General features: G+C 53.0%; 1 protein-coding gene across 10 annotated transcripts in view; it reads left to right on the top strand.

Moving 5' to 3' along the window:
• PEBP4 (phosphatidylethanolamine binding protein 4) overlaps nt 1-22482 on the top strand; it is a 96504-nt gene that overhangs the window by 41234 nt on the left and 32788 nt on the right. For all 10 annotated transcript variants that reach the window (XM_054049765.1, XM_054049759.1, XM_054049769.1 and 7 more), the window contains one exon: nt 4950-5048. In XM_054049765.1, coding sequence (XP_053905740.1) covers nt 4950-5048 — 99 coding nt within the window. The remainder of the gene's footprint in view (nt 1-4949; nt 5049-22482) is intronic.

The raw sequence follows: 22482 nt of genomic DNA, 5'->3' as shown, positions 1-22482 counted from the left end.
AACAATTTTTTTTTGCCTGCCTCCCCCCACCCCCTGTGTTTTTAGCCACCGAAGAAGGAGCTAGAATTTCTCTTTGGCGAAGCATCAGCAGCAGAATTGCTAACTATGTGCCCGTTATAGAAACTTTTTAGTACTGGGGACGAGCCAAGAAAGAAGCCCAGATTGACTCTCAGCTCTCAGCTGGTGCTCGCAGCCCTTCCACCTCGCAGGAGGAGCAGCTTTGCCTCTCACACCAGTGGGACACAGGCTGGAGCCCTCAAGCAATCCCTCGGAGAGCCGGGAATGATGCTTCCCAGGATGTTTCCCAGGATGCTGCCCACCTCCCTGCCCACCCCGGAGCTCCTGCCCTGCTCTGGCAGGTCGCTTTTAGTATATTTAGCTGTTCTGGTTTGCAGTTGCATAAACTGAGCTCTCCTTTGGCCATCCCACTGGGGTGGAAGCTCCCAGCCGGGTGCTGCGTGCTTGGGATGCGTCGCTCCATCCCATCTCTGCAGAGAGTGGCCAGACTTGGTCTGCATTGTCTTCTTCCATGAAATCCTTTGCAGCGACATAGAGAAGGGTCTGGGGAGAGACCTTAGAGCAGCTTCCAGTGCTGAAAGGGGCTCCAGGAAAGCTGGGGAGGGGCTCTGGATCAGGGAAGGCAGGGAGAGGATGAGGGAGAACGGTTTTCAGCTGCAAGAGGAGAGATTGAGATGAGATTTTAGGGAGAAATGTTTTCCTGCGAAGGGCGGTGAGCACCGTAACAGCCCTTGCTGTGAGCGGGTGTGAACAAGGAGCAGCTCCAAGAGATGGAGGAGCTGGGAAGGACCAGGTGGGCTTTGCAAAATCAGCCAAATTCACTTCCATTGGGAAGTGGGTTCTGGGTTGGAGTCAGGCCTTTGCCCATCACTGTTCCTTAGTTTGGGGATTAAATTTCTAAGATAAGCGGGGCCAGCAAAGCTGGGCACCATCCATCCTCCCTTCCCAGCCGGGACAAAGCAACTCCGTGTCATTTTTCTCCATATCCTGCAGCCAGGCATGCTGAGGGCACGGGGCTTTGCTCCGATTCCATCCCTAACCAGCAGGACAGAGCCCCAGGGCCGCCCCAGAGCTGCCGAAAATGCCGGGGCGCCGCATGTGTGCCGCTTCCATGTGCACTGGTTTCCAAGGAAACCGCTAGCTCTACATGTGTGTCGCTTAACACCCTATTTGCTTTCATTTGGATAAGTCTTTAATTCCTGTGCAGCCCCGGCTCCGCGGGATCTATTGAGCTGTGTGTGTATCCTCAGCGCACAAATCCCTCTCCTGCCTGCCTCGCCTCTTGAAAAGTCCCTGCCTGCTCCGAGCAAGTTTCCTAAACCTGTGGCTAATCGGAGGAGTTGATGCTTTCGTCAGGAAGAAGTGGCGATAGCGCTGCTGCTCCCCTCTAGAAACAATTAGAAGGGAAAACACGACACGCAGCGTTGCTGTCATCTGCCACCAGCTCTGCTGCTTTGGCTCCGTTTCGGGTGTCGGAGCAGGGCAGGGCGCCTTCGCCTGAAGACGTGGGGTGCAAAAGCAAGGGGTAAAGCACCAGCTCTGGGTGAGGGCAGCAGCTCGTTGCGGTGGGTAAATGCTAAATGAGAAACAGCCCGGCGAGAGGAGCGCTCGGGGAGCAGGGAAGCGTGTCCCCTGCACGTGTCCCCGTTGGCATGACACTGGTGGGATGCATTGTTTCCCTGCCAGATCCAGCACTCTCGGAGCTTCTCCACGCCCCAAACTGAGCAGGAAAGGGTGACAAGGTGTTAAGGAGGCTTTGTTACCCCAAATTTTCAGCTGCCGTAACCCAAAATGGCTTTTTTCTTCCCTCTCCCTCTTCCTTCCTTCCCTCTGCAAAGTAAAACGCAGCCTGCTCTTCTGCGCTGGAGCAGAATTTTCTGATCTAAACCCACTTTCCTCCTTCTCCAAAAATCCCTGGGGCTGGTTCATGCTTGTAAAGCTGAGCGGCTCCCGTGTCACTCCGGGCTGGCTCCTGTCTGGAGCCCTGGCAGCAGCTAATGCTGTTAGCCTGTGTCGAGGAGGGATTTCAGCATTAAATAAACCCCTAAAATCACCAACACTGGGGCCGCTCCGTTGCTTTGGAGTGAAAAAAACACCTTCCTCATCATTTGGGGACACTTGGGGACACCGGCCGGAGGGTTTGCTTGGCTTTCGGGGTGATTTTAGGGTCCCTGGGAGCATCGCCCGACTCCTGGCACGGGATGCGACGACACCTAAGCAGCGGGAGATTAACTCGGGTCGTAGAGGGCTTTGCTATCTTTAGGTGGAAGGTGAGGGATTGTGCATCTTAGGGTGGCCCGCAGGTAACCAGAGAGCAAAATCCCTCTCTTTCAGCCGGGCTCGGGGCCGTTGACCCCAACTCCCATCCCCGCGGGGGTCTGGGCTCACCGGCCCCGTGCGCTGCCACCTTTCTAGGCCACAATCTGTATGGAATTGCGAGTCTGCTGTTAACTTCGCTTGCACTCTATTCTCGTGTTTGCTGTTATTTTTTAACACTTTTTTTTTATTCCCCCCCCCCATCCTTCTCCTCTCTATTTTTTTTCCCCCGTGCATAAAAGCGCTCCCCTCTCCCCAGAGCCTGCCTGTAGCAAAGGCATGGTCTGTACAACTGCAATTATTTCGAAGAACAGATGGAGTGAGGAGCAGAAAGTCTGTTAATAGTAATAGAAATGCTACATGTTAACCTGGACAGCACACGATGACAGTCCCATGACTACACGTTCTGTTCCCACCAGCTGGGCTCCCGCGCAGAGCCGAGAGATTCAGAAACGCCGTGCTCAGCTCCGCACCCTCCCCAAAGTTAGAGCTCAAATTCCTTCACACTTGCAGCGGAGGGTTTTTTGGGTTGTCGGGCTTCTTCTCTCCCCCTCCTCCTCCTCCTCCTCCTTCCCATTAAACACCCATTCCGGCACCAGCGTGGAATATTGCTGGGTTTTATTCCGGGAGGCTCTCGGCGATGCAGGCAGCTGCAGCTGCGAGTGATGCGGGGAGGGAGGTGGCAGCTCAGCACCGAGGTCCTGAGCTTCGGCCTCACACGGTGGCATCGTCACAGCCCCTTTTTCCTTGCACACATCTGCATGGGTGGCGTAAACACCCCCATGCGATCCAAATACCTTGAGGTTGTCTGGGATTAATGCAGCGGGGCAGCAGCTCCATGCCAGGCAGGGCAGGGGCATGAACCGAGGATTTTCTTTGCAATTGTTGCAAGATAAATGGGTTTAAATCCACGTTTTCTGGTGAAACCTGTTCTTGTTGGGGAGGTGTGCAAGGAGGGCTTGAGTGATGCAAAGCCCACATGGGGTGTAAAGGGAATGGGTGACAGCGGATCTCTGGATATCACAATACCCTATGGCTTTCTTGCTCCATTTGCCCAAACCAGAGGTTGGGCAATGGAGCAAAAAATATTGTCTCTGCCCCAACGATCTCACTGTGAAAATCCCTGCCTGGTTTCACAAGCATCCGGGGGATTTAAGTGCAGAGCTCCAGCTAATTTTGGTGGGAATTGCATGGCTAAATCCCCCAGCCGTTTATGAAACGCCAGCCCTCGGGCGGGCTGCAGCGATGCGTGGCACCACTGGCAAGCTGACAGATGCACCTGGAGGTTTTATTAGGATATAGATCCCTTAATCTGGGTGCTTGCAGGATAATCTGGTGCCTGAGGTCCTGCCAAATCCCCTGAGATCAGCAGGTTTTCTTTCCAGCCTCCAGAGGTCACTTCAAACCCAGCTCCATCCTCAAGGGACCAAAATATCCACCTTGTCTCACCATGTCTGTGGCACCCTGGGGTGCAGGACACCCTCAGTGGGGACCCAGGGAGGACTCTGGGGGCTGAATCATCACCGTCCGTGCATCCCTGCTCTCCTTACCTGGTTGCCATCACCCAGGAGCTGTTGCCCAAACCCTGGGCGAGTGGTGAGGCAGGGATTTTGCCTTCTTGCATCCTCCTTGCTGCATGTCAGCGAGCGGCAGAGCGATGCCTGGAGTGCCCTCGAAGCCCTCGAGGGTTCATCTCTTGGTTAGTTTGTGGTCAGTAGGTAGAGCTTAGCCCCGCACGGCCAATCTGACAGGGGCTGGCGTGTCCAGCCTCTCCCCAGCCACCACACTGGGGCTGGAGCTGGATTGGAATCCCCAAAATATCGTGTCCCCCACTTCCAGGGACTGCAAACCTCAGTGGAAAGCCCCCAACGCTGTGCTGCATCGCTCTGCCCTGCGCCGCTCTAGGATGTGGTTAGAGGATGGCTGGCAGGGAAGGAAATTCTCTTTGATGCCTTTAATTTGGAGGTAGTAGAGAAGCCCTCTCCTGCTGCTCTTTGGAGAGGTTTAGAGCGCAGAGTCATTAAAGTTGGAAAAGCATCTGAGCTCAACCAGCCCACCCATCAGCCCAATCCCACCGTTCCTGCTAAACTACACCCCAAAGTGCCACGTCTACACATTCTTTGAACCCATCCAGGGATGGTGAGTCCACCACTGCCCTGGGCAGCCTGGTCCAAGGCTTCACCACTCTCCTAGTAAAGAAATTTTTCCTAATATCAAATTTAAACCTCCCCTGGCACAAATTGAGGCCATTCCCTCTCATCCTATCGCTTGTTACCTGGGAAAAGAGCCCAGCACCCACCTCCCCACAACCTCCATCCAGGGAGCGAGGAGGTCTCCCCTCTGTCTCCTCTTCTCTGGGTTTTATTGTCTCTCAGCCCAGGATCACCAGATCATCCCAAGCGGGTTTGTGGCCCTTGTGTTCCCCTACTGCGTGTTCTTCGCTCGCCTTCTCTGTGTATTTGGCACGAACACCACCGTTAAAGTGTGCATAGATGGGAAAGCGTGAAAGAACGTGTGTTTGGGGGGCTGATAGAACTCCTGGAGGGATGCTCCTTGCTCGCACACCACCGGCACAAGCCCCTGGTCCCATCGCGCTCTCCTCTCCTCTCTTGCAGAACAAGAAGTACGTGCTGGTGCTGGTGGACCCCGACGCTCCCAGCAGAGCCAACCCCAAGAAGCGTTTCTGGAGGCACTGGCTGGTCACCGACATCCCAGTAAGTCCCTTCCGCGAGGTCCATATATTGGGGTCCCATTAAGCTTGGGGGCTTCCCTGAGCACCGGAGCGCGTGGGGTGTTCCTGCCCTGGAGAAGTTGGATTCCTATGGGATGCTCATCTCTGTCGGTATGGCAGCATCTCAGTGAGATCCCAAAGGATGAGAGTTTGCGAGAGAAATGTAAATGGTGCTCGGCGTGTAGGTAGGGGAGTGCTTCCTCAGGCTATATAGAGCCGAGCTGGTCCAAAAATATTGCTGCCTTTTTTTATTTGCTGCTGCTTCTAAGGAAATGCTGAAAAAAATCCCGCTTTGAAAACTCCCCACCACCGGTTTTCTCGGCACAGAACATTGGTGCTTTCCGGCATCTCTTGCTGCCATTTATTATTTCGGTTAAAAAAAAACCCGCACTTTTGGTGAAAATCTTGCCGGTGATAAATTTTCCAGCCCAGGGAAGCAAATTGTTTCCGGTCCATGGAAGCAAAGAGCGAGGAAATTGTGGATGTCCCATCCCTGGAGGTGTTGATGGCCAGAAACCCATGAGCTTGGGAGCGACAAGGGGGAACGGTTTTGAGCTGAAAGAGGGGAGATTGAGATGAGATCTTATGGAGAAATGTTCTCCTGCGAGGGTGGGGAGGCCCTGGCCCAGGTTGCCCAGAGAGGTGGTAGATGCCCCATCCCTGGAGGGGTTCCAGGCCAGGTTGGATGGGGCTTGGAGCCACTGATCCAGAGGGAGGTGTCCCTGCCCATGGCAGGGGGTGGAACTGGATGGGCTTTGAGGTCCCATCCAACCCAAACCATTCCATGAGTCTATAAATCCAGTCTTTGGGTTGGATCCTTGCTGCTTCCCAGCTCTGTGTCCGTGGGACAGACGGAACTGTCCCACCACATCACTGCTTTGCTCCCAAAAAGGCTTTGGAAGACGAGTTTGTTCCTCTTTTCTTGCTTTTATCTTTTAGGTGTTTCAGCCCTGAATCAATCTGACTAATAATCTTAGCACTAAAGTCTAATTAAGATATCAATTAATTTGCAGCATGCATTTAACAAGAAATATCTCGTCATTCCCCTCTATTATTCTCCAAAATTACTGCTGAGGGCTTTCTGTACAGATACCTTAATTAGACTTTTTATTGTTAATGGGACTATAGAGCAAATTAAAATTGGATATTAATACTTTCCATGAATTTAATAATTGGCTGGAAAACAGAAAGCGTTCCGAATAATTGCCGAGATTTGTGTACAGGGCTTATTTTTTTTCCTTAATCCTTCACAGAAACCCTTCTGTATTTCTAACCACAGGGTCCTGAAAGGCTCTCATTAATTTTAATATTTACTAAACGCAAAGAAGCCCAAGCTCTTGTTTTCCCTTCTGTACACAAGATCCTTCCGAGGCATTCGCTATTGCTAATTATTGGGGGGTTCTTTTCATTTTTTTTAAAGATCATTTAAGCAAAGATGGGAAATGTGGGATTAAATCCAGTTCTCCAGTGCAAATGGAAGGGGTTTTTTTTTGCCCCTGGTGTTCAAGAAGTTCAATTTGTGCTATAAAAGGTCAGAAAGCTCCTTGCCAGCCTATGCAGGCAGAGGGGAAAAGGAGATTTTTGGGAAGGAGAAGAGCTTTCCCAACTCCAGGTGCTGCGTTTCTGCCAGGGATGGGGCTGAGCTCAGCCCCAAGTATTCCTTAAGCGTTCTTATTATGAGATAAATAGGTATAATATACAGATATGATGAGGGAATCGTCCTTGTGGGTCCATTCCTTGTTGAGCTATTCTAGGATAAATTATATAAAATACATAATTTATTTGATATATTATATCAAATATATATAGAGAGATATAATATATATGAATATATATTTTATATATAACGATGATGTATATATCCTATGTATCATGTGGGTGCATATGTATCCCTCTCATGTACACACACACATATAAATCTCACATATACACACACGCGTTTATCCATATAAACCTTTATTGCACCATAAGACACCACCAAACGCAGCACCATCCTCGCAGGACACCAAGACAAACCCATCGTCCTCCAGCCCCAAGGTCGGTCCCCATCACCAGGGATGCAGGCAGAGGGGTCTCAGCATCTCCCCTAAAGCTGCACCCCGAGTTTTCCCCAAGCCCCAGCCCCAAACCGCTTCGTGGCGCCTCCACAGGCTCAGACACGTGGTGTCTCGTTGAAATGCAGATCGTTGAGGTCTATATGGAAGTCTTGGCTCCGAGGAGCTTCAGCTGACAGGCTTATTTGCACACTGGCTCTAAAATAACCGTGTAGGCTTTACATGACACCTTCTGTTGCTTTGGTGCAGAGAGGGCCTTTCAAGTGCCTTTTTCGGGGAGGGACGGAGCGGCCGGTGCGATGGCTGGGGGGGCTGAAAACCCCTTTGCGCCCCAGCATCACCCCAGCATCTCCCTGGCATCGCCATCCCCTGGGTTGAAATGCCATCAGAGGTGCTGCCCTACCTTGGCAAGTCACCAGCTCCGGGATTCAGCTCAGAATTTGCTCTCCCAGGTGTGTTTCGGGATGGAGCATCCCATCCCCAGCAGTGCCGCTCGCCAGTTCCTTATCAGCCGCTCCTCCGCCGCTCCTCCCATTGTCAAACGCGAGATGATGCTTTCACTCCCATTCAAAATAATTTAAATAAAAATGTTGCTACAAAGTGGAATAATATCTTTTGATGAATGTTTTTAAAGCCCTTTAGGTTTTCATGGTAATTTGCAGTGTAAAATTATTTAGAGATAAGAGCCAAATTAGCTCTTATAGGCGGAGGTCGATATGTCCCGTTATCCATGCAAGCAGTGTTTAAATATAATCAGCCTTTACTCTAATGCAGCATAATTGTTCATTTGAAATAGCTTTTTTTTTTCCCCCCCTTCCTTTCGCTCCATTCAATGAGTCATTAAAATATTCAAAGGATAATGCAGTGAATTGGAAATGAATTTATCACATTATCCTGTATAGACTGTAGAGCATCAGGTAACCAGGCAGAGTCGGAACCAGTTTACAGCGAAATCCAGTAAACAAGGCTTTTGCGTTGTCTGCTCAGAAAAAAAAAGAAGGGGGGAAAATACTGCCCTTTAGATGGAAAGCTTTCCATCTTTATTCCCCCTCCTTGGGGAGAAAGGAGGGGGAGGGCGAGAGCAGTGAATTTGTACTCCACTAAAGCCTCGCCGTTTTTAACTTTATTTTTATCAAAATATGTTTGTAACAGAAAGTCGTTATGGAAACCAGTTCTGCCAGCCGGGAGAAATCCTGCGCCAGGCTGGAGCCGAGCGGGACCTACTGGGTGCTGCTGGCACCCCGAAGGGCTCAGCTCGCTCCAGCATCCCCTTGCTTGAGCATGGGGGAGTGGGGAAACTGAGGCACGGCGCTTATGGACGAGTCAGAGAAGGGAAATATCTCAACACGGAGTTCGGAGAGCCGTTCTCAGCCCATTGCCCATGGCATCCGATGGCTTCTCTCCCTGCGGGAGATCCAGCCCTTGGGCTACGGTCGCTCCCATGATGTTGCAGAGCCCATGAGTGCAAGATCAGCAGGTTCGGGTCGCGCATTCCTGCCTGGTCCCAGAGGTCCTGGTGCCACTGGTGGTCTTCAACCCACAGAGTTGCTCCGACGGCCGCGTTTGTCAGAACGTTTCTCCTTGCCGGTTGATAAACAGGCTCTGGGTTGCAAGTGTCACCATAGAAACAGGTGCTATCTTAAGCAAACAAGGGCTTTATTAACCTTAAAAGTTACGGGGTTTCTGCACGATTAAAGGCTGCGAAGGGCGCTGCGGGGGGACATCTGCTCGCCCACGCGTGGCCCCGGCCCCATCCCAACAGGACGTCGACGCCTCGCTCTCTAAACCCAACTTTGCCCCCGTAGTGTGGTCGGAGAGCGCAAAGGTATGGGTCAGGCTCATCCGAAATGTGCGACCGCTGAGATCCCATCGGCTGTTTATCAAAAATAATAGGGATCAGCTGTTAATTGCTGACTGATGGGACGGCTGCTCCTCGGCAAAGCGCTGTATGGACACACTGGGGACAGGTTAGCAGAGCACGCGTGATCCAGGCACGCTCAGCATCCCAGCGGTGTCAGCTCTGACCAGTTTGTCGGGTCAAGGGATGGGTTTTAGTGGGTTAATAGATGCCAGTAGGGGGGTAAAACAGCTTTTAGGCATCATAGAATCATTAAGGCTGGAAAGAACTCCAAGCTCATGCAGTCCATCTATCAGCCCAACCCCACCGTGCTGACTAAACCATGTCCCCAAGTGCCACGTCTACGTGTTCTTTGAAGTCCTTCAGGGATGGAGACTCCACCACTGCCCTGGGCAGCCTGGTCCAAGACTTCATCCTTCTTTCGGTAAAGATGTGTTTCCTGATAGCCAATCCAAACCTCCCCCGGCACAACTTGAAGCCATCAATCCTGCAGGCGGGAGGGATCCCCAATTTGGGAGATACTAGAGTACCAGGGTAGTTTTCCCCACCTGCTCCAGGCCTGATCCTGTTGCCATCCAGCATCAGAGAATCAAAGAATAGTTTGGGTTGGAAGGGACCTTAAAGATCATCCAGTTCCAACCCCCTGCCATGGGCAGGGACACCTCCCACTGGATCAGGGGCTCCGAGCCCCATCCAACCTGGCCTTGAAGACCTCCAGGGATGGGGCAGCCACCACTGCTCTGGGCAACCTGGACCAGTATCTCTCCACTCTCATGGTGAAGAATTTCTTCCTAATGTCCAGTCTAAATCTGCCCCTCTCCAGTTTATACCCATTCCCCCTCATCCCATCCCCACAATCCTGTGTGAACAGCCCCTCTCCAGCTTTTTTGGAGCCCCTTCAGGTACTGGAAGGTTGCTATGAGGTCTCCTCGGAGCCTTCTCTTCTCCAGGCTGAACAACCCCAACTCTCCAAGCATCCTTGGTCCCCACATCCCTGATCCCCACATCGCCGATCCCCGCTGTGCCAGTGGGATCTGCTGCCTCGTGGGGCAGATGTGACAGTCGGTGCTGTGGTATTGTTCTTCCTCACTGGGAACCTTTCAACTTTGATTTTTGGTGACTAAATCCAGGATTTGAAAAGGAAAGAATAAAGAGGAATGTTGTTTTAATGGATGACTTGGTTCCTTGGTGTAGTTAGTTCCCTGATGTGAGTTTCTGTTGCTGCTTGTTAACGAAGCCTTTATTAATAAAAGGGAAAAAAAAGCTGAGGAAAATCGAAATAAGTGTAAGAGACTGATGATTGGGAGTAGTTTTCTTTGCACTTCAAGCTTTGTTGCTCCCCCTGCTCTGCTCTCATGAGACCCCAGCTGGAGCCCTCCATCCAGTTCTGGAGTCCTCATCACGGAAGGACATGGAGCTGTTGGAGAGAGTCCAGAGGAGGCCACGGAGATGAACTGAGGGCTGGAGAACCTCCTGTGTGAGAACAGGATGAGAGAGTTGGCGTTATCCAGCCTGGAGAAGAGAAGGCTCTGGGGAGACCTTAGTGCATCTTCCAGGGCTGAAAGGGGCTCCAGGAAAGCTTCCAGGGGCTCTGGATCGGGGAGGGCAGAGATAGGATGAGGGGAAGAGTTTGAAGCTGGAAGAGGGGAGATTGAGACGAGATCTTGGGCAGAAATGTTTTGCTGTGAGGGTGGGGAGGCCCTGGAACAGGTTGCCCAGAGCAGTGGTGGTGTTGAAGGCCAGGTTGGATGGGGCTCGGAGCCCCTGATCCAGCGGGAGGTGTCCCTGCCCATGGCAGGGGGTGGAACTGGATGGGTTTGAGGTCCCTTCCAACCCAAACCATTCCACGATTCTATGACTGATCTATCGGCACGTGGCGAGGTTGAGTCCCCCTGTCACGCCAGTGGGAGCCTCGGCACTGCCACCTTTGCCAAGACCTGGCACCAATCCTTGGTTCCTGTGTCACTCTGATGAGGTTTGCTTTGAGCACGTTTCCCGTGAGCCGTATCCCAAGCTGAGCGTCAACCGCTATTATCCACAACTCTGCAAACAGATGGGGTTTAATCACAGTTACTGTCAGGTTCTCTGCAAATACCATACAAAAAGGGCTTTTCGGCTAATTGTTTTAAAATAAAAGTTCAGAAACGATGTATAGAAACGGTAGATGAAATATGTTGTAAAGAACAAACTGTTTATATTACCTTTAAACACAGTCTTTAGTCAACAGCATTAGGATCAGGGAGGGAGTGTACGACACAATGCCGCCCTGGGGCCTGCGATGCCAGAATAATATGAGAGCAGGAACTTAATTGCTGTGGGAACAGCACCGGCAAAGCACGATCGGCTCGAGCTGCGGGAGAACAGAGCTTCTCAGCTGGTGAATTGCTGAGGCAGCATCGGGGCAAAGTTCTGCTTTCCCTGCGGAAAAGAGAGAAGGGAGCTTGGGGAGGTGAGGGAAGGTCTCTTTGCACAAGCGCCTCTGGTTGCACAAGCGAGTGTGTTTGCACAAAGGCGTGTTGGCGTAAGCCCGCCTGTTTGCACAAGCGGCTGCGTTTGCACAAGCCCGTGTGTTTGCACAAGGGCGTCACAGCACCGCCGCGTCCCCGAGCTCTCCACTGTGCCTCACCTCCTTGCAGCCCCCGATGACCCTTTTTGCAGCCCCCGATGATCCTTTGCAGCCCCCTATGAACCTTAACAGCCCCCGATGACCCTTTGCATCCTCTCACACTGCAACGAAATCCCTTCCCTGCATTCCTTTTGCCACTCTTTTTTCCAACAGGCACGACTCCGGCAAGCTCAGTGCCTGCTCCTACGCCAAGGCTTGCTCTGGGAGCAATCAGTCCTTGCGTTGTCATTTGCCACCGCGGTCCATCAGTCCTGGGGGGGTTCCATCAGTCCTGGGGGGCTTCCATCAGTCCTGGTGGCTCCATCCCTTCCCATGCTCTGCTCCAGGGGAAATTCAGTCGAAGAGGTTTAAACCCAACCTCAGCTTTCTCACCCCGCGTGAGCTCCTGCTCAGGCTTATGCTTGCCTGCCTTGTAATTAATGCTCCCAGGTAATTACGCTTCCAAACTCCCTGAGAAGCTGCCACAAAGCAATTCCCGCTGGGATACGGCAAGTGCTGGAAGCACACAGGAGATGCGCAAGAGCTCTGCTGCGTTGACGGGAACAGCCACCCCATGGCCCGGCTGGTGCGGTGGGGACGGGGCTCCGTCACAGGGGCTGAGGGCACCTTTGCTCACCCAGTTTAGGGCTGGGAGGAGAGGGGGAAAGTGTCAGGTACCCCAACACATCTCATCCCCTCTCCTGGTCCCCCCGGTCTCCAAGCCATCCTCCTGCTCCACCTTGCTCGGAGCAGCGTGCTTGCCAAGGCACAAGGCAAGCGCCTGTGGTTTGACCCCTGGCACCATGCTTTGCTCCCCAGAACCATGGGTTTGCCCCCACCACCACAGATTTGCCCCCCAGCACTGCAGCTTTGCCCCCTGGTACCATGGCTTTACCCACCACCACTGCATCTTTGCCCCTCATCTCCACATCTTTTCCTCCCAGCACTGCATCTTTGCCCCCATCACCACATCTTTGCCCCCCAGTGCTGCATCTATACCTCCATCACCACATCTTTGCCCCCATCACTGCATCTTTGCCCCCCATGACCGCATCTTTGCCCGCATCACCACATCTTTGCCCCCATCACTGCATCTTTGCCCTCATCACTGCATCTTTGCCCCCAGGACCGCATCTTTGCCCCCATCACTGCATCTTTGCCCCCAGGACCGCATCTTTGCCCCCATCACTGCATCTTTGCCCCCCAGCACTGCATCTTTGCCCCATCACCACATCTTTGGCCCCCAGCACTGCATCTTTGCCCCCATCACCAGATCTTTGGCCCCCAGCACCGCATCTTTGCCTCTCAGCACCACAGCTTTGCCTCATAGCACCACATCTTCCTCCCCAGCATTATGCCTTTGCCCCTTGCACCATATCTTTGCCCCCAGCACTGCATCTTTGCCCCTTGCACCATATCTTTGCCCCCCAGCACTGCATCTTTGCCCCTTGCACCATATCTTTGCCCCCCAGCACCATATCTTTGCCCCCAACACTGCATCTTTGCCCCCCATCACCACATCTTTGCCCCCCAGCACTACATCTTTGCCCCCCATCACCACATCTTTGCCCCCCAGCACTGCATCTTTGCTCCCGCAGCTTTGCGGCTTTGCTCCCCAGCATCATGGCAGGGATTTGCCCCCCAACATCACAGCAGGGCTGCAGCCCCCACTCCCGGCTGAGCCCTCAGAGCTGCAGCCCCTTCCGTTTTTGCACACACGCTGCCGAGCAAAGTACTCCAGGCTGCACTGGGGATGACAGGCTCTGCACAGACGTGCATTATACGATTATTATCATTATATTGCCAAGGATCCATGATGAGAGATGATTACGACGGCTACAAAGAGGCTCTTATATGCAGGGGCTGCCGGCAGTGAGCTGCTCAGTTCTTTCCCAGCCCCGTCCCGCCGATGCTCTCGGCTTTGCTCAGGCTCTGCTGTTGCACGGGGAGGAATTTAGGGTGAAGCTGTGATGCTAAAGCACTCAGCATGCCGAAATCCATCTGGTTTTGGGGTTATTGGAGATGGTTTTGTGTGCAAGATTGTACTCATGGCGAGCTGCCCCGTGATCCAGTCCCTCTGCCTTCGTCTCTCCTCCCGGTATCGCCGTTATGCTGATGGGAATTAAGCTATTTTCTTCGAGGCTTCTATTTCATTTAACATGCAAAGGCTAATAATTTGTCACAATTCAATAAAGCGGAGGTTACAAACACTCTCGCTGCTGTTTATTTAAACGATGGTTTGTTAATTAGCTCCTCTTAACGAGGAGAGAATAAATCAGATCAAAAAATGTATCGAAACGGTACGGAGATATTTTGCAGGTTAGTGTTATTTTCCAGCTGAGATGCTCCCAGCACCCGGGTGCTCCCGGCTCCATCCCAATCCGCTTCCCGAGCTGCCGTGCAGGTATTGATGTGCAGAGGCGCATTGTGGAATCGCTCAGCCCGGGCTGATGCTCTGCCTTATTGCGTCTCACTGGCTTTGAGTCCAAAAAGGGCTTTTCGGGCTCTTTTCTCTTGCTGCTGAGGCAGTGGCTGAGCTTGCAACACAGCGGCTTTTCCTTCGGTTCCACTCACTGCTTGTTTAATCTGAGGTGATTTGGGGTGGGGTGTAAAAATTAGATCAAGGATCATGGAATGATTTGAGTTGGAAGGGACCTCAAAGCCCATCCAGTGCCACCTCCTGCCATGGGCAGGGACACCTCCCACTGGATCAGGGGCTCCAAACCCCATCCAACCTGGCCTGGAACCCCTCCAGGATGGGGCAGCCACCACTGCTCTGGGCAACTTCTGCCTCCCCACCCTCACAGCAAAACATTTCTTCCTAAAATCTCATCTCAATCTCCCCTCTTTCAGCTCAAAACCATTCCCCCTCATCCTATCTCTGCTCTTCCCCATCCAGAGTTCCTCCCCAGCTTTCCTGGAGCCCCTTTCAGCACTGGAAGCTGCTTTAAGGTCTCCCCGCAGCCTTATCTTCTCCAGGCTGAACAATTCCAACAGAATAAAGTTGTGCTGATGCAGTTGGGAGTTTGGGCCACTTTTACCCATCACCATCAACCTGAGCTCTGATTTCACTGTTGGCCCCATAACGGGTGCGTAGCGTCCGTTAGCATCACCACCTTGGGATCTTTCATTTCGGATGTGTCCAGGGATGGGACTTGTTGTAAACTCTTGTCCACATCCCTTTTGAGCATCCTAATCTCCAGCGGCAATGACCAGAGGAGAGTGTTGGGATGGTATTTGGAGCGTGTTGGGATGGTGTTTGGAGCGTGTCGGGATGGTGTTTGGAGCGTGTTGGGATGGTGTTTGGAGCGTGTCGGGATGGTGTTTGGAGCGTGTTGGGATGGTGTTTGGAGCGTGTTGGGATGGTGTTTGGAGTGTGTTGGGATGGTGTTTGGAGCATATTAGGATGGTGTTTGGAGCGTGTTGGGATGGTGTTTGGAGCGTGTCGGGATGGTGTTTGGAGCGTGTTGGGATGGTGTTTGGAGCGTGTCGGGATGGTGTTTGCAGCATGTCGGGATGGTGTTTGGAGTGTGTCGGGATGGTGTTTGGAGTGTGTTGGGATGGTGTTTGGAGCGTGTCGGGATGGTGTTTGGAGTGTGTCGGGATGGTGTCTGGAGTGTGTCGGGATGGTGTTTGGAGTGTGTCGGGATGGTGTCTGGAGTGTGTCGGGATGGTGTTTGGAGTGTGTTGGGATGGTGTTTGGAGTGTGTCAGGATGGTGTTTGGAGCGTGTCGGGATGGTGTTTGGAGCATGTTGGGATGGTGTTTGGAGCGTGTCGGGATGGTGTTTGGAGTGTGTTGGGATGGTGTTTGGAGCGTGTCGGGATGGTGTTTGGAGCATGTTGGGATGGTGTTTGGAGCATGTTGGGATGGTGTTTGGAGTGTGTCGGGATGGTGTTTGGAGCGTGTCGGGATGGTGTTTGCTCGCCGGCTCTACCTTGCGGAAGAGACGCTAATCAGTGATTAATCGGGCATGTGTGGCTGTGCGGGAGCGATTTGTGTTGGAGGAGGGAACTCCTACAGCACCCCGGTCATGAATCATTTGAAAGGCAAATTTGTGCAGTTACCAAGGGAACGGAAGAAAGGAAGGGACTTCCCTTGCCGAAATGACTCGCGCTCTGATGCGGCTGAGAAAATCGCTTCCAAAAAAAAAAAAAATAAAAGAAAGAAAAGGGTATAAAAAAAAAAAAGGAGTCGAAGCTGTGACTAAGCAGCAGAAGTTATGTAAAGCGCTCGCTGGGAAGTGCAGGGGAGGGACAGCACATCCTGCCGCTGCCCACGGCGGTGGCGGGGGGCGGCTGCCAACCCCCTTCTCACCTCCCCGGGGAGCGGGGGCGAAGCCGTGCTGGCTGGCCTGCTCTTCACCCCTTGCCCTTGCTCATGCAGGTGCTTCAAAAGGATGGGAACCCTGCGTCGGTGCCCTTTGCCGGAGTGGGGCATCATCCCTGGGCTAGGATTGGGCTCCCACATCCCTCACCTCCGCACGGTTGTGGTTCCCCGGGGTAGTGATGCCGCAGCCGACGTTGCGCCAGGTCCGTGTCTTTGCAGCAGGTTAATGTCTTTGAGGCAGCGAGGGGGGCAACTCTCACTTCTGGGGTGATTTAGGGGGTGCTGTGCCCTGTGGCATCACCGGTAGGTGGATGGAGCTGGGCTCTTCCCGTAGGGAACAGGAGGATGCAGGAAAGAGTACTGCAAACTTCACGTGGTGATGCTGTTGTCAGGGGCCAATTTGGCACATCTACCAGAGCCAGGGCTGGTCTTGTGGCTGAAGGTGGAATCCTCTTCTCCCTTTGGGAGCTTAGGTAAGGGCCAGATACTCAATTTGGGGCTTGGCATCCAAATTTAATGATGCTCGCCCAAATTTAGGGATGCTTATCCAAAGGGCGTGAAAGTATGAGCACAGTAAAGGCACAAACTGTTCCTCTGCGGCGAGGGGATGCGCGAGGCACAAAGCCAACCTTTAAAAACTCAAGAAACCTGGTTTCCCTCTGAAAAAGAAAAAAAAGAGGAGCAGCAAAGAGTCAGGGCTGCGGCAGCGAGATCCGCAGCAACATCTCAGCGGAGTCCCAGCCACGCTGGGAAGATACTTGAGTTCTTTCCAGCTTCCGCCCAGGAGCCCCCGAGCACGGCGGGGAGCTGCAATATCTCCTGAAAAGGGAATGCAGAGGCAGCTGCACGGTGGAGGAAAACCCTCTCCCTGCCCTCCCTTGGTGCCACAGACAACCGGTGTCTGAGCGATTAGTCACCGCGAGAGCGCCGAGGCTTCCCTCCTCCACAGCAAAGCCTGTCCCCCCACACAGGCAAACCAGCTGAATGCTTAATTGGAGTTCCTCACACCTACAGGGGTGTAGCCTTAAACGAAGTGACAGCGCGATCAAAGCGCTGGAGTCAGACCCTGGGAGCTGCGGGTTGCTATGGAGTTTCTGGCTTCTGGTTTTAAAAGTAAAAAAAAGGGAAGGAGGGGTGGTGGTAAAGTGTATATATATATATTTATGGAGCAATCCCAACGCCAAAGCTGCGGATGCTGCCGGCGGAGCAGTGTGGTCAAGGGTGGTCCTTCTGCTCCTCAGTAAGGGACCCAGAAATGGCCTTTCTGCCCTGTGAAGCTGATGGCAAAGCTGAAGGTTTAGTGGGGGTTAAGAAACCCTGTAAAGTTCCCACATCCTGTGCTTGGGGAGGGGGTAGGAAAGTTCATCCCTGCATCCCGTATATGAGGAGGAGGTAGAAAAGTTCATCCCTGTATACATGGAAAGGGTAGAAAAGCCCATCCTTGCATCTCATATATGAGGGGAGGGTAGAAAAGCTCATCCCTGCATCCTTTGTATGAGGAGGGGATAGGAAACTCATCCCTGCATCCCTTGTGTTGGTCGGGTAGGATAGCTCATCTTTGCATCCCGTATATGAGGAGAGGGGAAGGAAGTTCATCCCTGAATCCTATATAAGAGGAGGGAGTAGGGAAGTTCATCCCTGAAACCTATGTATGAGGAGGGAGTAGGGAAGTTCATCCCTGAAACCTATGTATGAGGAGGGAGTAGGGAAGTTCATCACTGCATCCCATGAATGAAGAGGGATTAGAAAAGCTCATCCTTGAATCCTGTATATGATGTGGAGGTAGGGAAGTAAGTTCATCCCTGAATCCTGTATATGAGGAGGGAGTAGGGAATTTCGTCCCTGAAACCTATATATGAGGAGGGAGTACGGAAGTTCATCCCTGAATCCTATATATGAAGAGGAAGTAGGAAAGTTCATCTCTGCATCCCATGTATGAAGAGGGGATAGAAAACCTCGTCTGTGAATCCTATATATGATGTGGGGGTAGGAAAGTTCATCCCTGCATCCCATATATGAGGAGGGGACCGGAAAGCTCATTCCTGCGTCTCATGTATGAAGAGAAGGTAGGGAAGCTCGGCGAGGCAGGGAGCATCCCACAGGACCCAGGCGGGATCGTTAATTACATTCGGATCCGTCTTGCACGCACCAGGAGAGTCACCAGCCAACAGGTCCCTGAGGTGGGAGGGCTGTCCCCACGCCAGCCCCCGCGGTTGGGTTAGCTCACCCGGAGGTGGCAGGGCTGCGGTTTGACCGAAGGATTAGTTTTTCAGTCTGAAATTTACAGTGAGGATTTTAAGCCGATTAAAAGACGGTTTCTCATCCCAGCGAGGCCCCGCGCCGCGCTCTGGTTTGATCAGCCAAGGGATGGTGCAGCGTCGGGACCTTCAGAGATGGGGATGTCCGTGTCCCCCCACTCAGTATCCCCCCATCGCCCATCACCTACAGCTTCATCTTCCTCTAAAAGATGCTTGGCCTCAACTTTATGACATCTCAAAATGCAGTGAGGGGGTACCATGACCTGAGACTCAGACGCTGCCTATAGCCTGGTGGAGCCAGGAGGCTGAGTTTTGCTCAAGAAAGACAAATTACGGCTTCATTCCCGTCAGGAACAACTCTTCTTCCCCAAAACAGAGGCACTGTGCAGGAGGGAAACAGGATATCATTTGTGGTTTCGTGAAGAAGTCGTCTTTTCTTTTTTTTTTTTCTGTTATTTATTCTTGTCGCTTTGGGTTCTATTTAAAATGTGGGTATTCTGAGATGGAAAGTTATTTCAGAAGGGCAAAAACACGTCAAGTTCCAGAAAATGGCAAAATCAGCTCAGTGTTTGCTTTATTTTTTTTTTTTATAAAGATGATTTTCCTCCAAATCTCCTCCAGATTGGTGCTATGGTTGATGCAGATTCCAACCCCGTTCTCCTCCATAGAGCAGCTTCCAATGTGGAAACAGACTCCAGAAAAGCTGAGGAGGGGCTCTTGATCAAGGAGGGCAGGGATAGGATGAGGGAGAATGGTTTTGAGCTGAAAGAGGGGAGATTGAGATGAGATCTTAGGAAGAAATATTTTGCTGTGAGGGTGGGGAGGCCCTGGCCCAGGTTGCCCAGAGCAGTGGTGGCTGCTCCATCCCTGGAGGGGTTCCAGGCCAGGTTGGATGGGGCTTGGAGCCCCTGATCCAGTGGGAGGTGTCCCTGCCCATGGCAGGGGGTGGAACTGGATGGGCTTTGAGGTCCCTTCCAACCCAACCCATTCCATGAGTCTATAAATCCAGTCTTTGGGCTGGATCCTTGCTTCTTCCCAGCAGAAGATGGGACTGGATGGGCTTTGAGGTCCCTTCCAACCCAACCCATTCTATGATTCCCTCCTACCCTCACTCTAGCGCTGCATCCCCAATACCAAAATGCCATATTTTCACCCCAATCTCTCCACCAGCCAGTGGCACGGCTGCTCTCCAGGTGGGTTTGCAACCCATCACCGTGCTGGGACCTCTCCACTGCCTCGAGTGTGACCCCAAATACCCACGCGTGGGCAGGGGCGATCGTTGCGTCCCCATCGATCCCATCCGCTGCCGCCCAGCGCTGCCCCGTCGAAAAGACCCTTCATCGATAAAGCATCATCTCTTGCAGGGCTCTACCGACGGGCTTAAAAAGATCATCTCGAAGCAGAAGCTTTTGGATCTTTCCTGTTAATTAGTACATTGTAAATGACTCGGAAAGGAGGTGGCCAGTAAACGCGAGAGCAATTAAATCGGCAGCGTCTGTGCCCCTCCGACCCCTCTCCCGATGCATCGATCCTGCTCAGCAGCCTCTGGGGAAGCGATGGGGTGGGCTGGGCCGGGATCGCATCCCCCTTGCATTGGGAAATAAGACTTTCCTTGTGCTGGGATGCGCTTCTGCCTCTCCGCATCCGGCCAGCTCGTCTCTCCCTTGCAAAACGCAATGGGTTTATTCCCTGCTGTTTCTGAACGCGGGCTTGAACAAGGTAGGAGAGTGAGGAAAACCCTCCACTGGCTTCCCTTGATGAACTGAGCTAATTTCTCTCTTAATGGTTCGCTACCGAGCTGAATGTGAGGCTTTCCTCCTGCACAGCAAACCCTCTCCCACACACAGACAAATAGGCTGAATATTTAATTGGAATTCCTCACACCTACAGGGTAAAGCCTTGTCAGTAGAAATATAGCCCATCGCCAGCTGGCATCCCCGCACGCCACCCACCTTATCTCTTAAAAAGAAATCCCTCTGTGTCCTCCCCCCTTCGCCGCACACCCACGGGCCCCCCAGCCGCGGGAGGATGCTGCCTCCTGCTCCTTCTCAGGGACAGGGATGTTGTGGGTGCCTGGGAAGAGCTTGTCCTACAGCCGTCGTGCCAGGGGTGATGCCCGTCACCCATCAGCTGCTCCACCGTAGGGGCACAACCCTCGCCGGACCAGCCTGGATGGAACTGCCGGAGGGAGTGCCTTGGGGGCAGGAGGACCCCGTGGACCAGAAAGCAGAAGAGGGCACTGCCAGTTCATCTGCCCACACCTTGTCCTGCCAATATGTGAGTGATGAAACACCAGGCAAAGGGTTGCCCAACACTTGGGGCGGTCACTGGCAGGGGGAGTGTGCAAGCCCCCCAGTTTTATCATAGAATCACCAATTTGGAAAAGACCTCTTAGATCGTGTAGTCCAACCATTCCTATCTGCCACTAAAACATGTCCCTGAGCACCTCGTCTACCCATCTTCTAAATACCTTCAGGAATGGGGACTCCACCACCTCCCTGGGCAACCTCTGCCAAAGCCTGATGACCCTTGCTGTGAAAAATTCCTTCCTGATATCCAATCTGACCCTCCTCTGGTTGAGCTTGAGGCCATTCCCTCTTGTCCTGTCCCCTGTCCCTTGGGAGAAGAGCCCAGCTCCCTCCTCTCCACAACCTCCTTTCAGGCAGTTGTAGAGAGCAATAAGGTCTCCCCTCAGCCTCCTCTTCTCCAGGCTAAACAACCGCAGGTCCCTCAGCCGCTCCTCATCAGACTTGTTCTCCAGCCCCTCACCAGCTTCGTTGCTCTTCTCTGGACACTCCAGAGCGTCAACATCCTTCTTGTGGTGAGGGGCCCAGAACTGAACACAGGATTCGAGGTGCGGTCTCACCAGTGCCGAGTCCAGGGGCAGAATCCCCTCCCTGGACCTGCTGGTCGCGATGCCGTTGGCCGTCTTGGCCACCTGGACCCCTGCTGGCTCCTGGTCAGTCAGCTGTCATTCAACACCCCCAGGTCCTTCTCCTCCAGGCAGCTTACTAGAAGCTCTGGAGCCTCCCAGGTGGAAAGACCACTGTGTCCGCTCTGGAAAATGACTCTCCATCCCTCCCTCATGCTATCCTGGCCAGTGTGGGACATGACCTCGTGTCATCAGAAGCTGCTGCTGAGCTGATTGGGATGTGGGAGCTGAAGCCCTGCCTGCAAGGTGCCCCTAACCTGGTGGGCAGTGGGTGGGCTGGAGCCCTGGGCTCTCTCTTGAAGCTCTAGGTGCTGATAACCCCGAGGAACCCCCCAATTTAGATTTTCCAGGGATGGCTGAAGCCAGAAGCTGACACGGGACGAGGAGAGAGGCAGCCCATGTCCTCCCCACGCACCAGCCAAAGCCTGGGGAGAACCTGGGTGCAAAGGCAGAGCACAGCGCTGGCCCCGCAGCGGCACGGTTGAAACCCTAACAAGCCATCCCCCTTTTTCCTGGAAAGAGAAGGGATGGAGATGTGTGTTCCGAGCTGGAACACTCACACCGGATAGTCAACGGGTTTGGGAGTTCAGCGTTGGCTGGATGTGAGAGCAGGGCAGAGCTGGGCACTGGGTTCCTTGGGAGGGGGATCCTCAGCCCTGTTTGGGGATGCACTTGACTTGGGGTCACCACGGGGATCACCAGGATGGTTCTTGGGAATGATGGCAGCATCATTAATGCTTCTGCCTCCACTATCCGGCCCCTGCTCCTTCCCACCACTCCAGCAGGTCCTGGGGCACAAAGAACCCCAGAGCATCCCTGGGGGGGGGGAGCTGGGGGGTGAAAGGGCTCCTCCTCATGGGTGCAGAGCCCCCACTGCCCACAGAGGAGGAGGGCGGCGGGTCATGAGTTCTCCTGGGAATCTTCTCCAGTGCTGGGATGAGAGGAAACGGCCTCAAGTTGCATCAGGGGAGGTTTACATTGAATATTAGGGGAAATTTCTTTACTCTCGGTGTGATGAAGCACTGGACCAGGCTGCCCAGGGCAGGGGTGGGGTCTCCATCCCTGGAGGGGTTCAAAGAAGATGCAGACGTGGCACTTTGGGGACATGGTTTAGCAGGAATGGTGGAGTCGGACTGATGGTTGGACTGGATGAGCTTAGAGGGCTTTTCCAACCTTAATGATTCCATGATTCTATGACCCCCAGGAGCTGTGGAGGGGGGTGGGTGGCAACACCTTTTGTGCTGCTGGGCTCTGCTAGCAAGGGCAGTGTTTGTATTCCACCTCATCCCTCCAATTTCTCCTTCGGTTTCTGATAGAATTGCTCTTTTCTCATCCCCCGCCTTTCCCTTTCTTGCTCTTTCTCCCTCTCTCCTTCTCCTCAT

Source organism: Cuculus canorus, chromosome 26, assembly GCF_017976375.1.
Source record: "Cuculus canorus isolate bCucCan1 chromosome 26, bCucCan1.pri, whole genome shotgun sequence".
NCBI lineage: Eukaryota > Metazoa > Chordata > Aves > Cuculiformes > Cuculidae > Cuculus > Cuculus canorus.
Note: the sequence above shows the minus strand (reverse complement) of the source record. Positions and strands in the feature narration are given on the sequence as shown.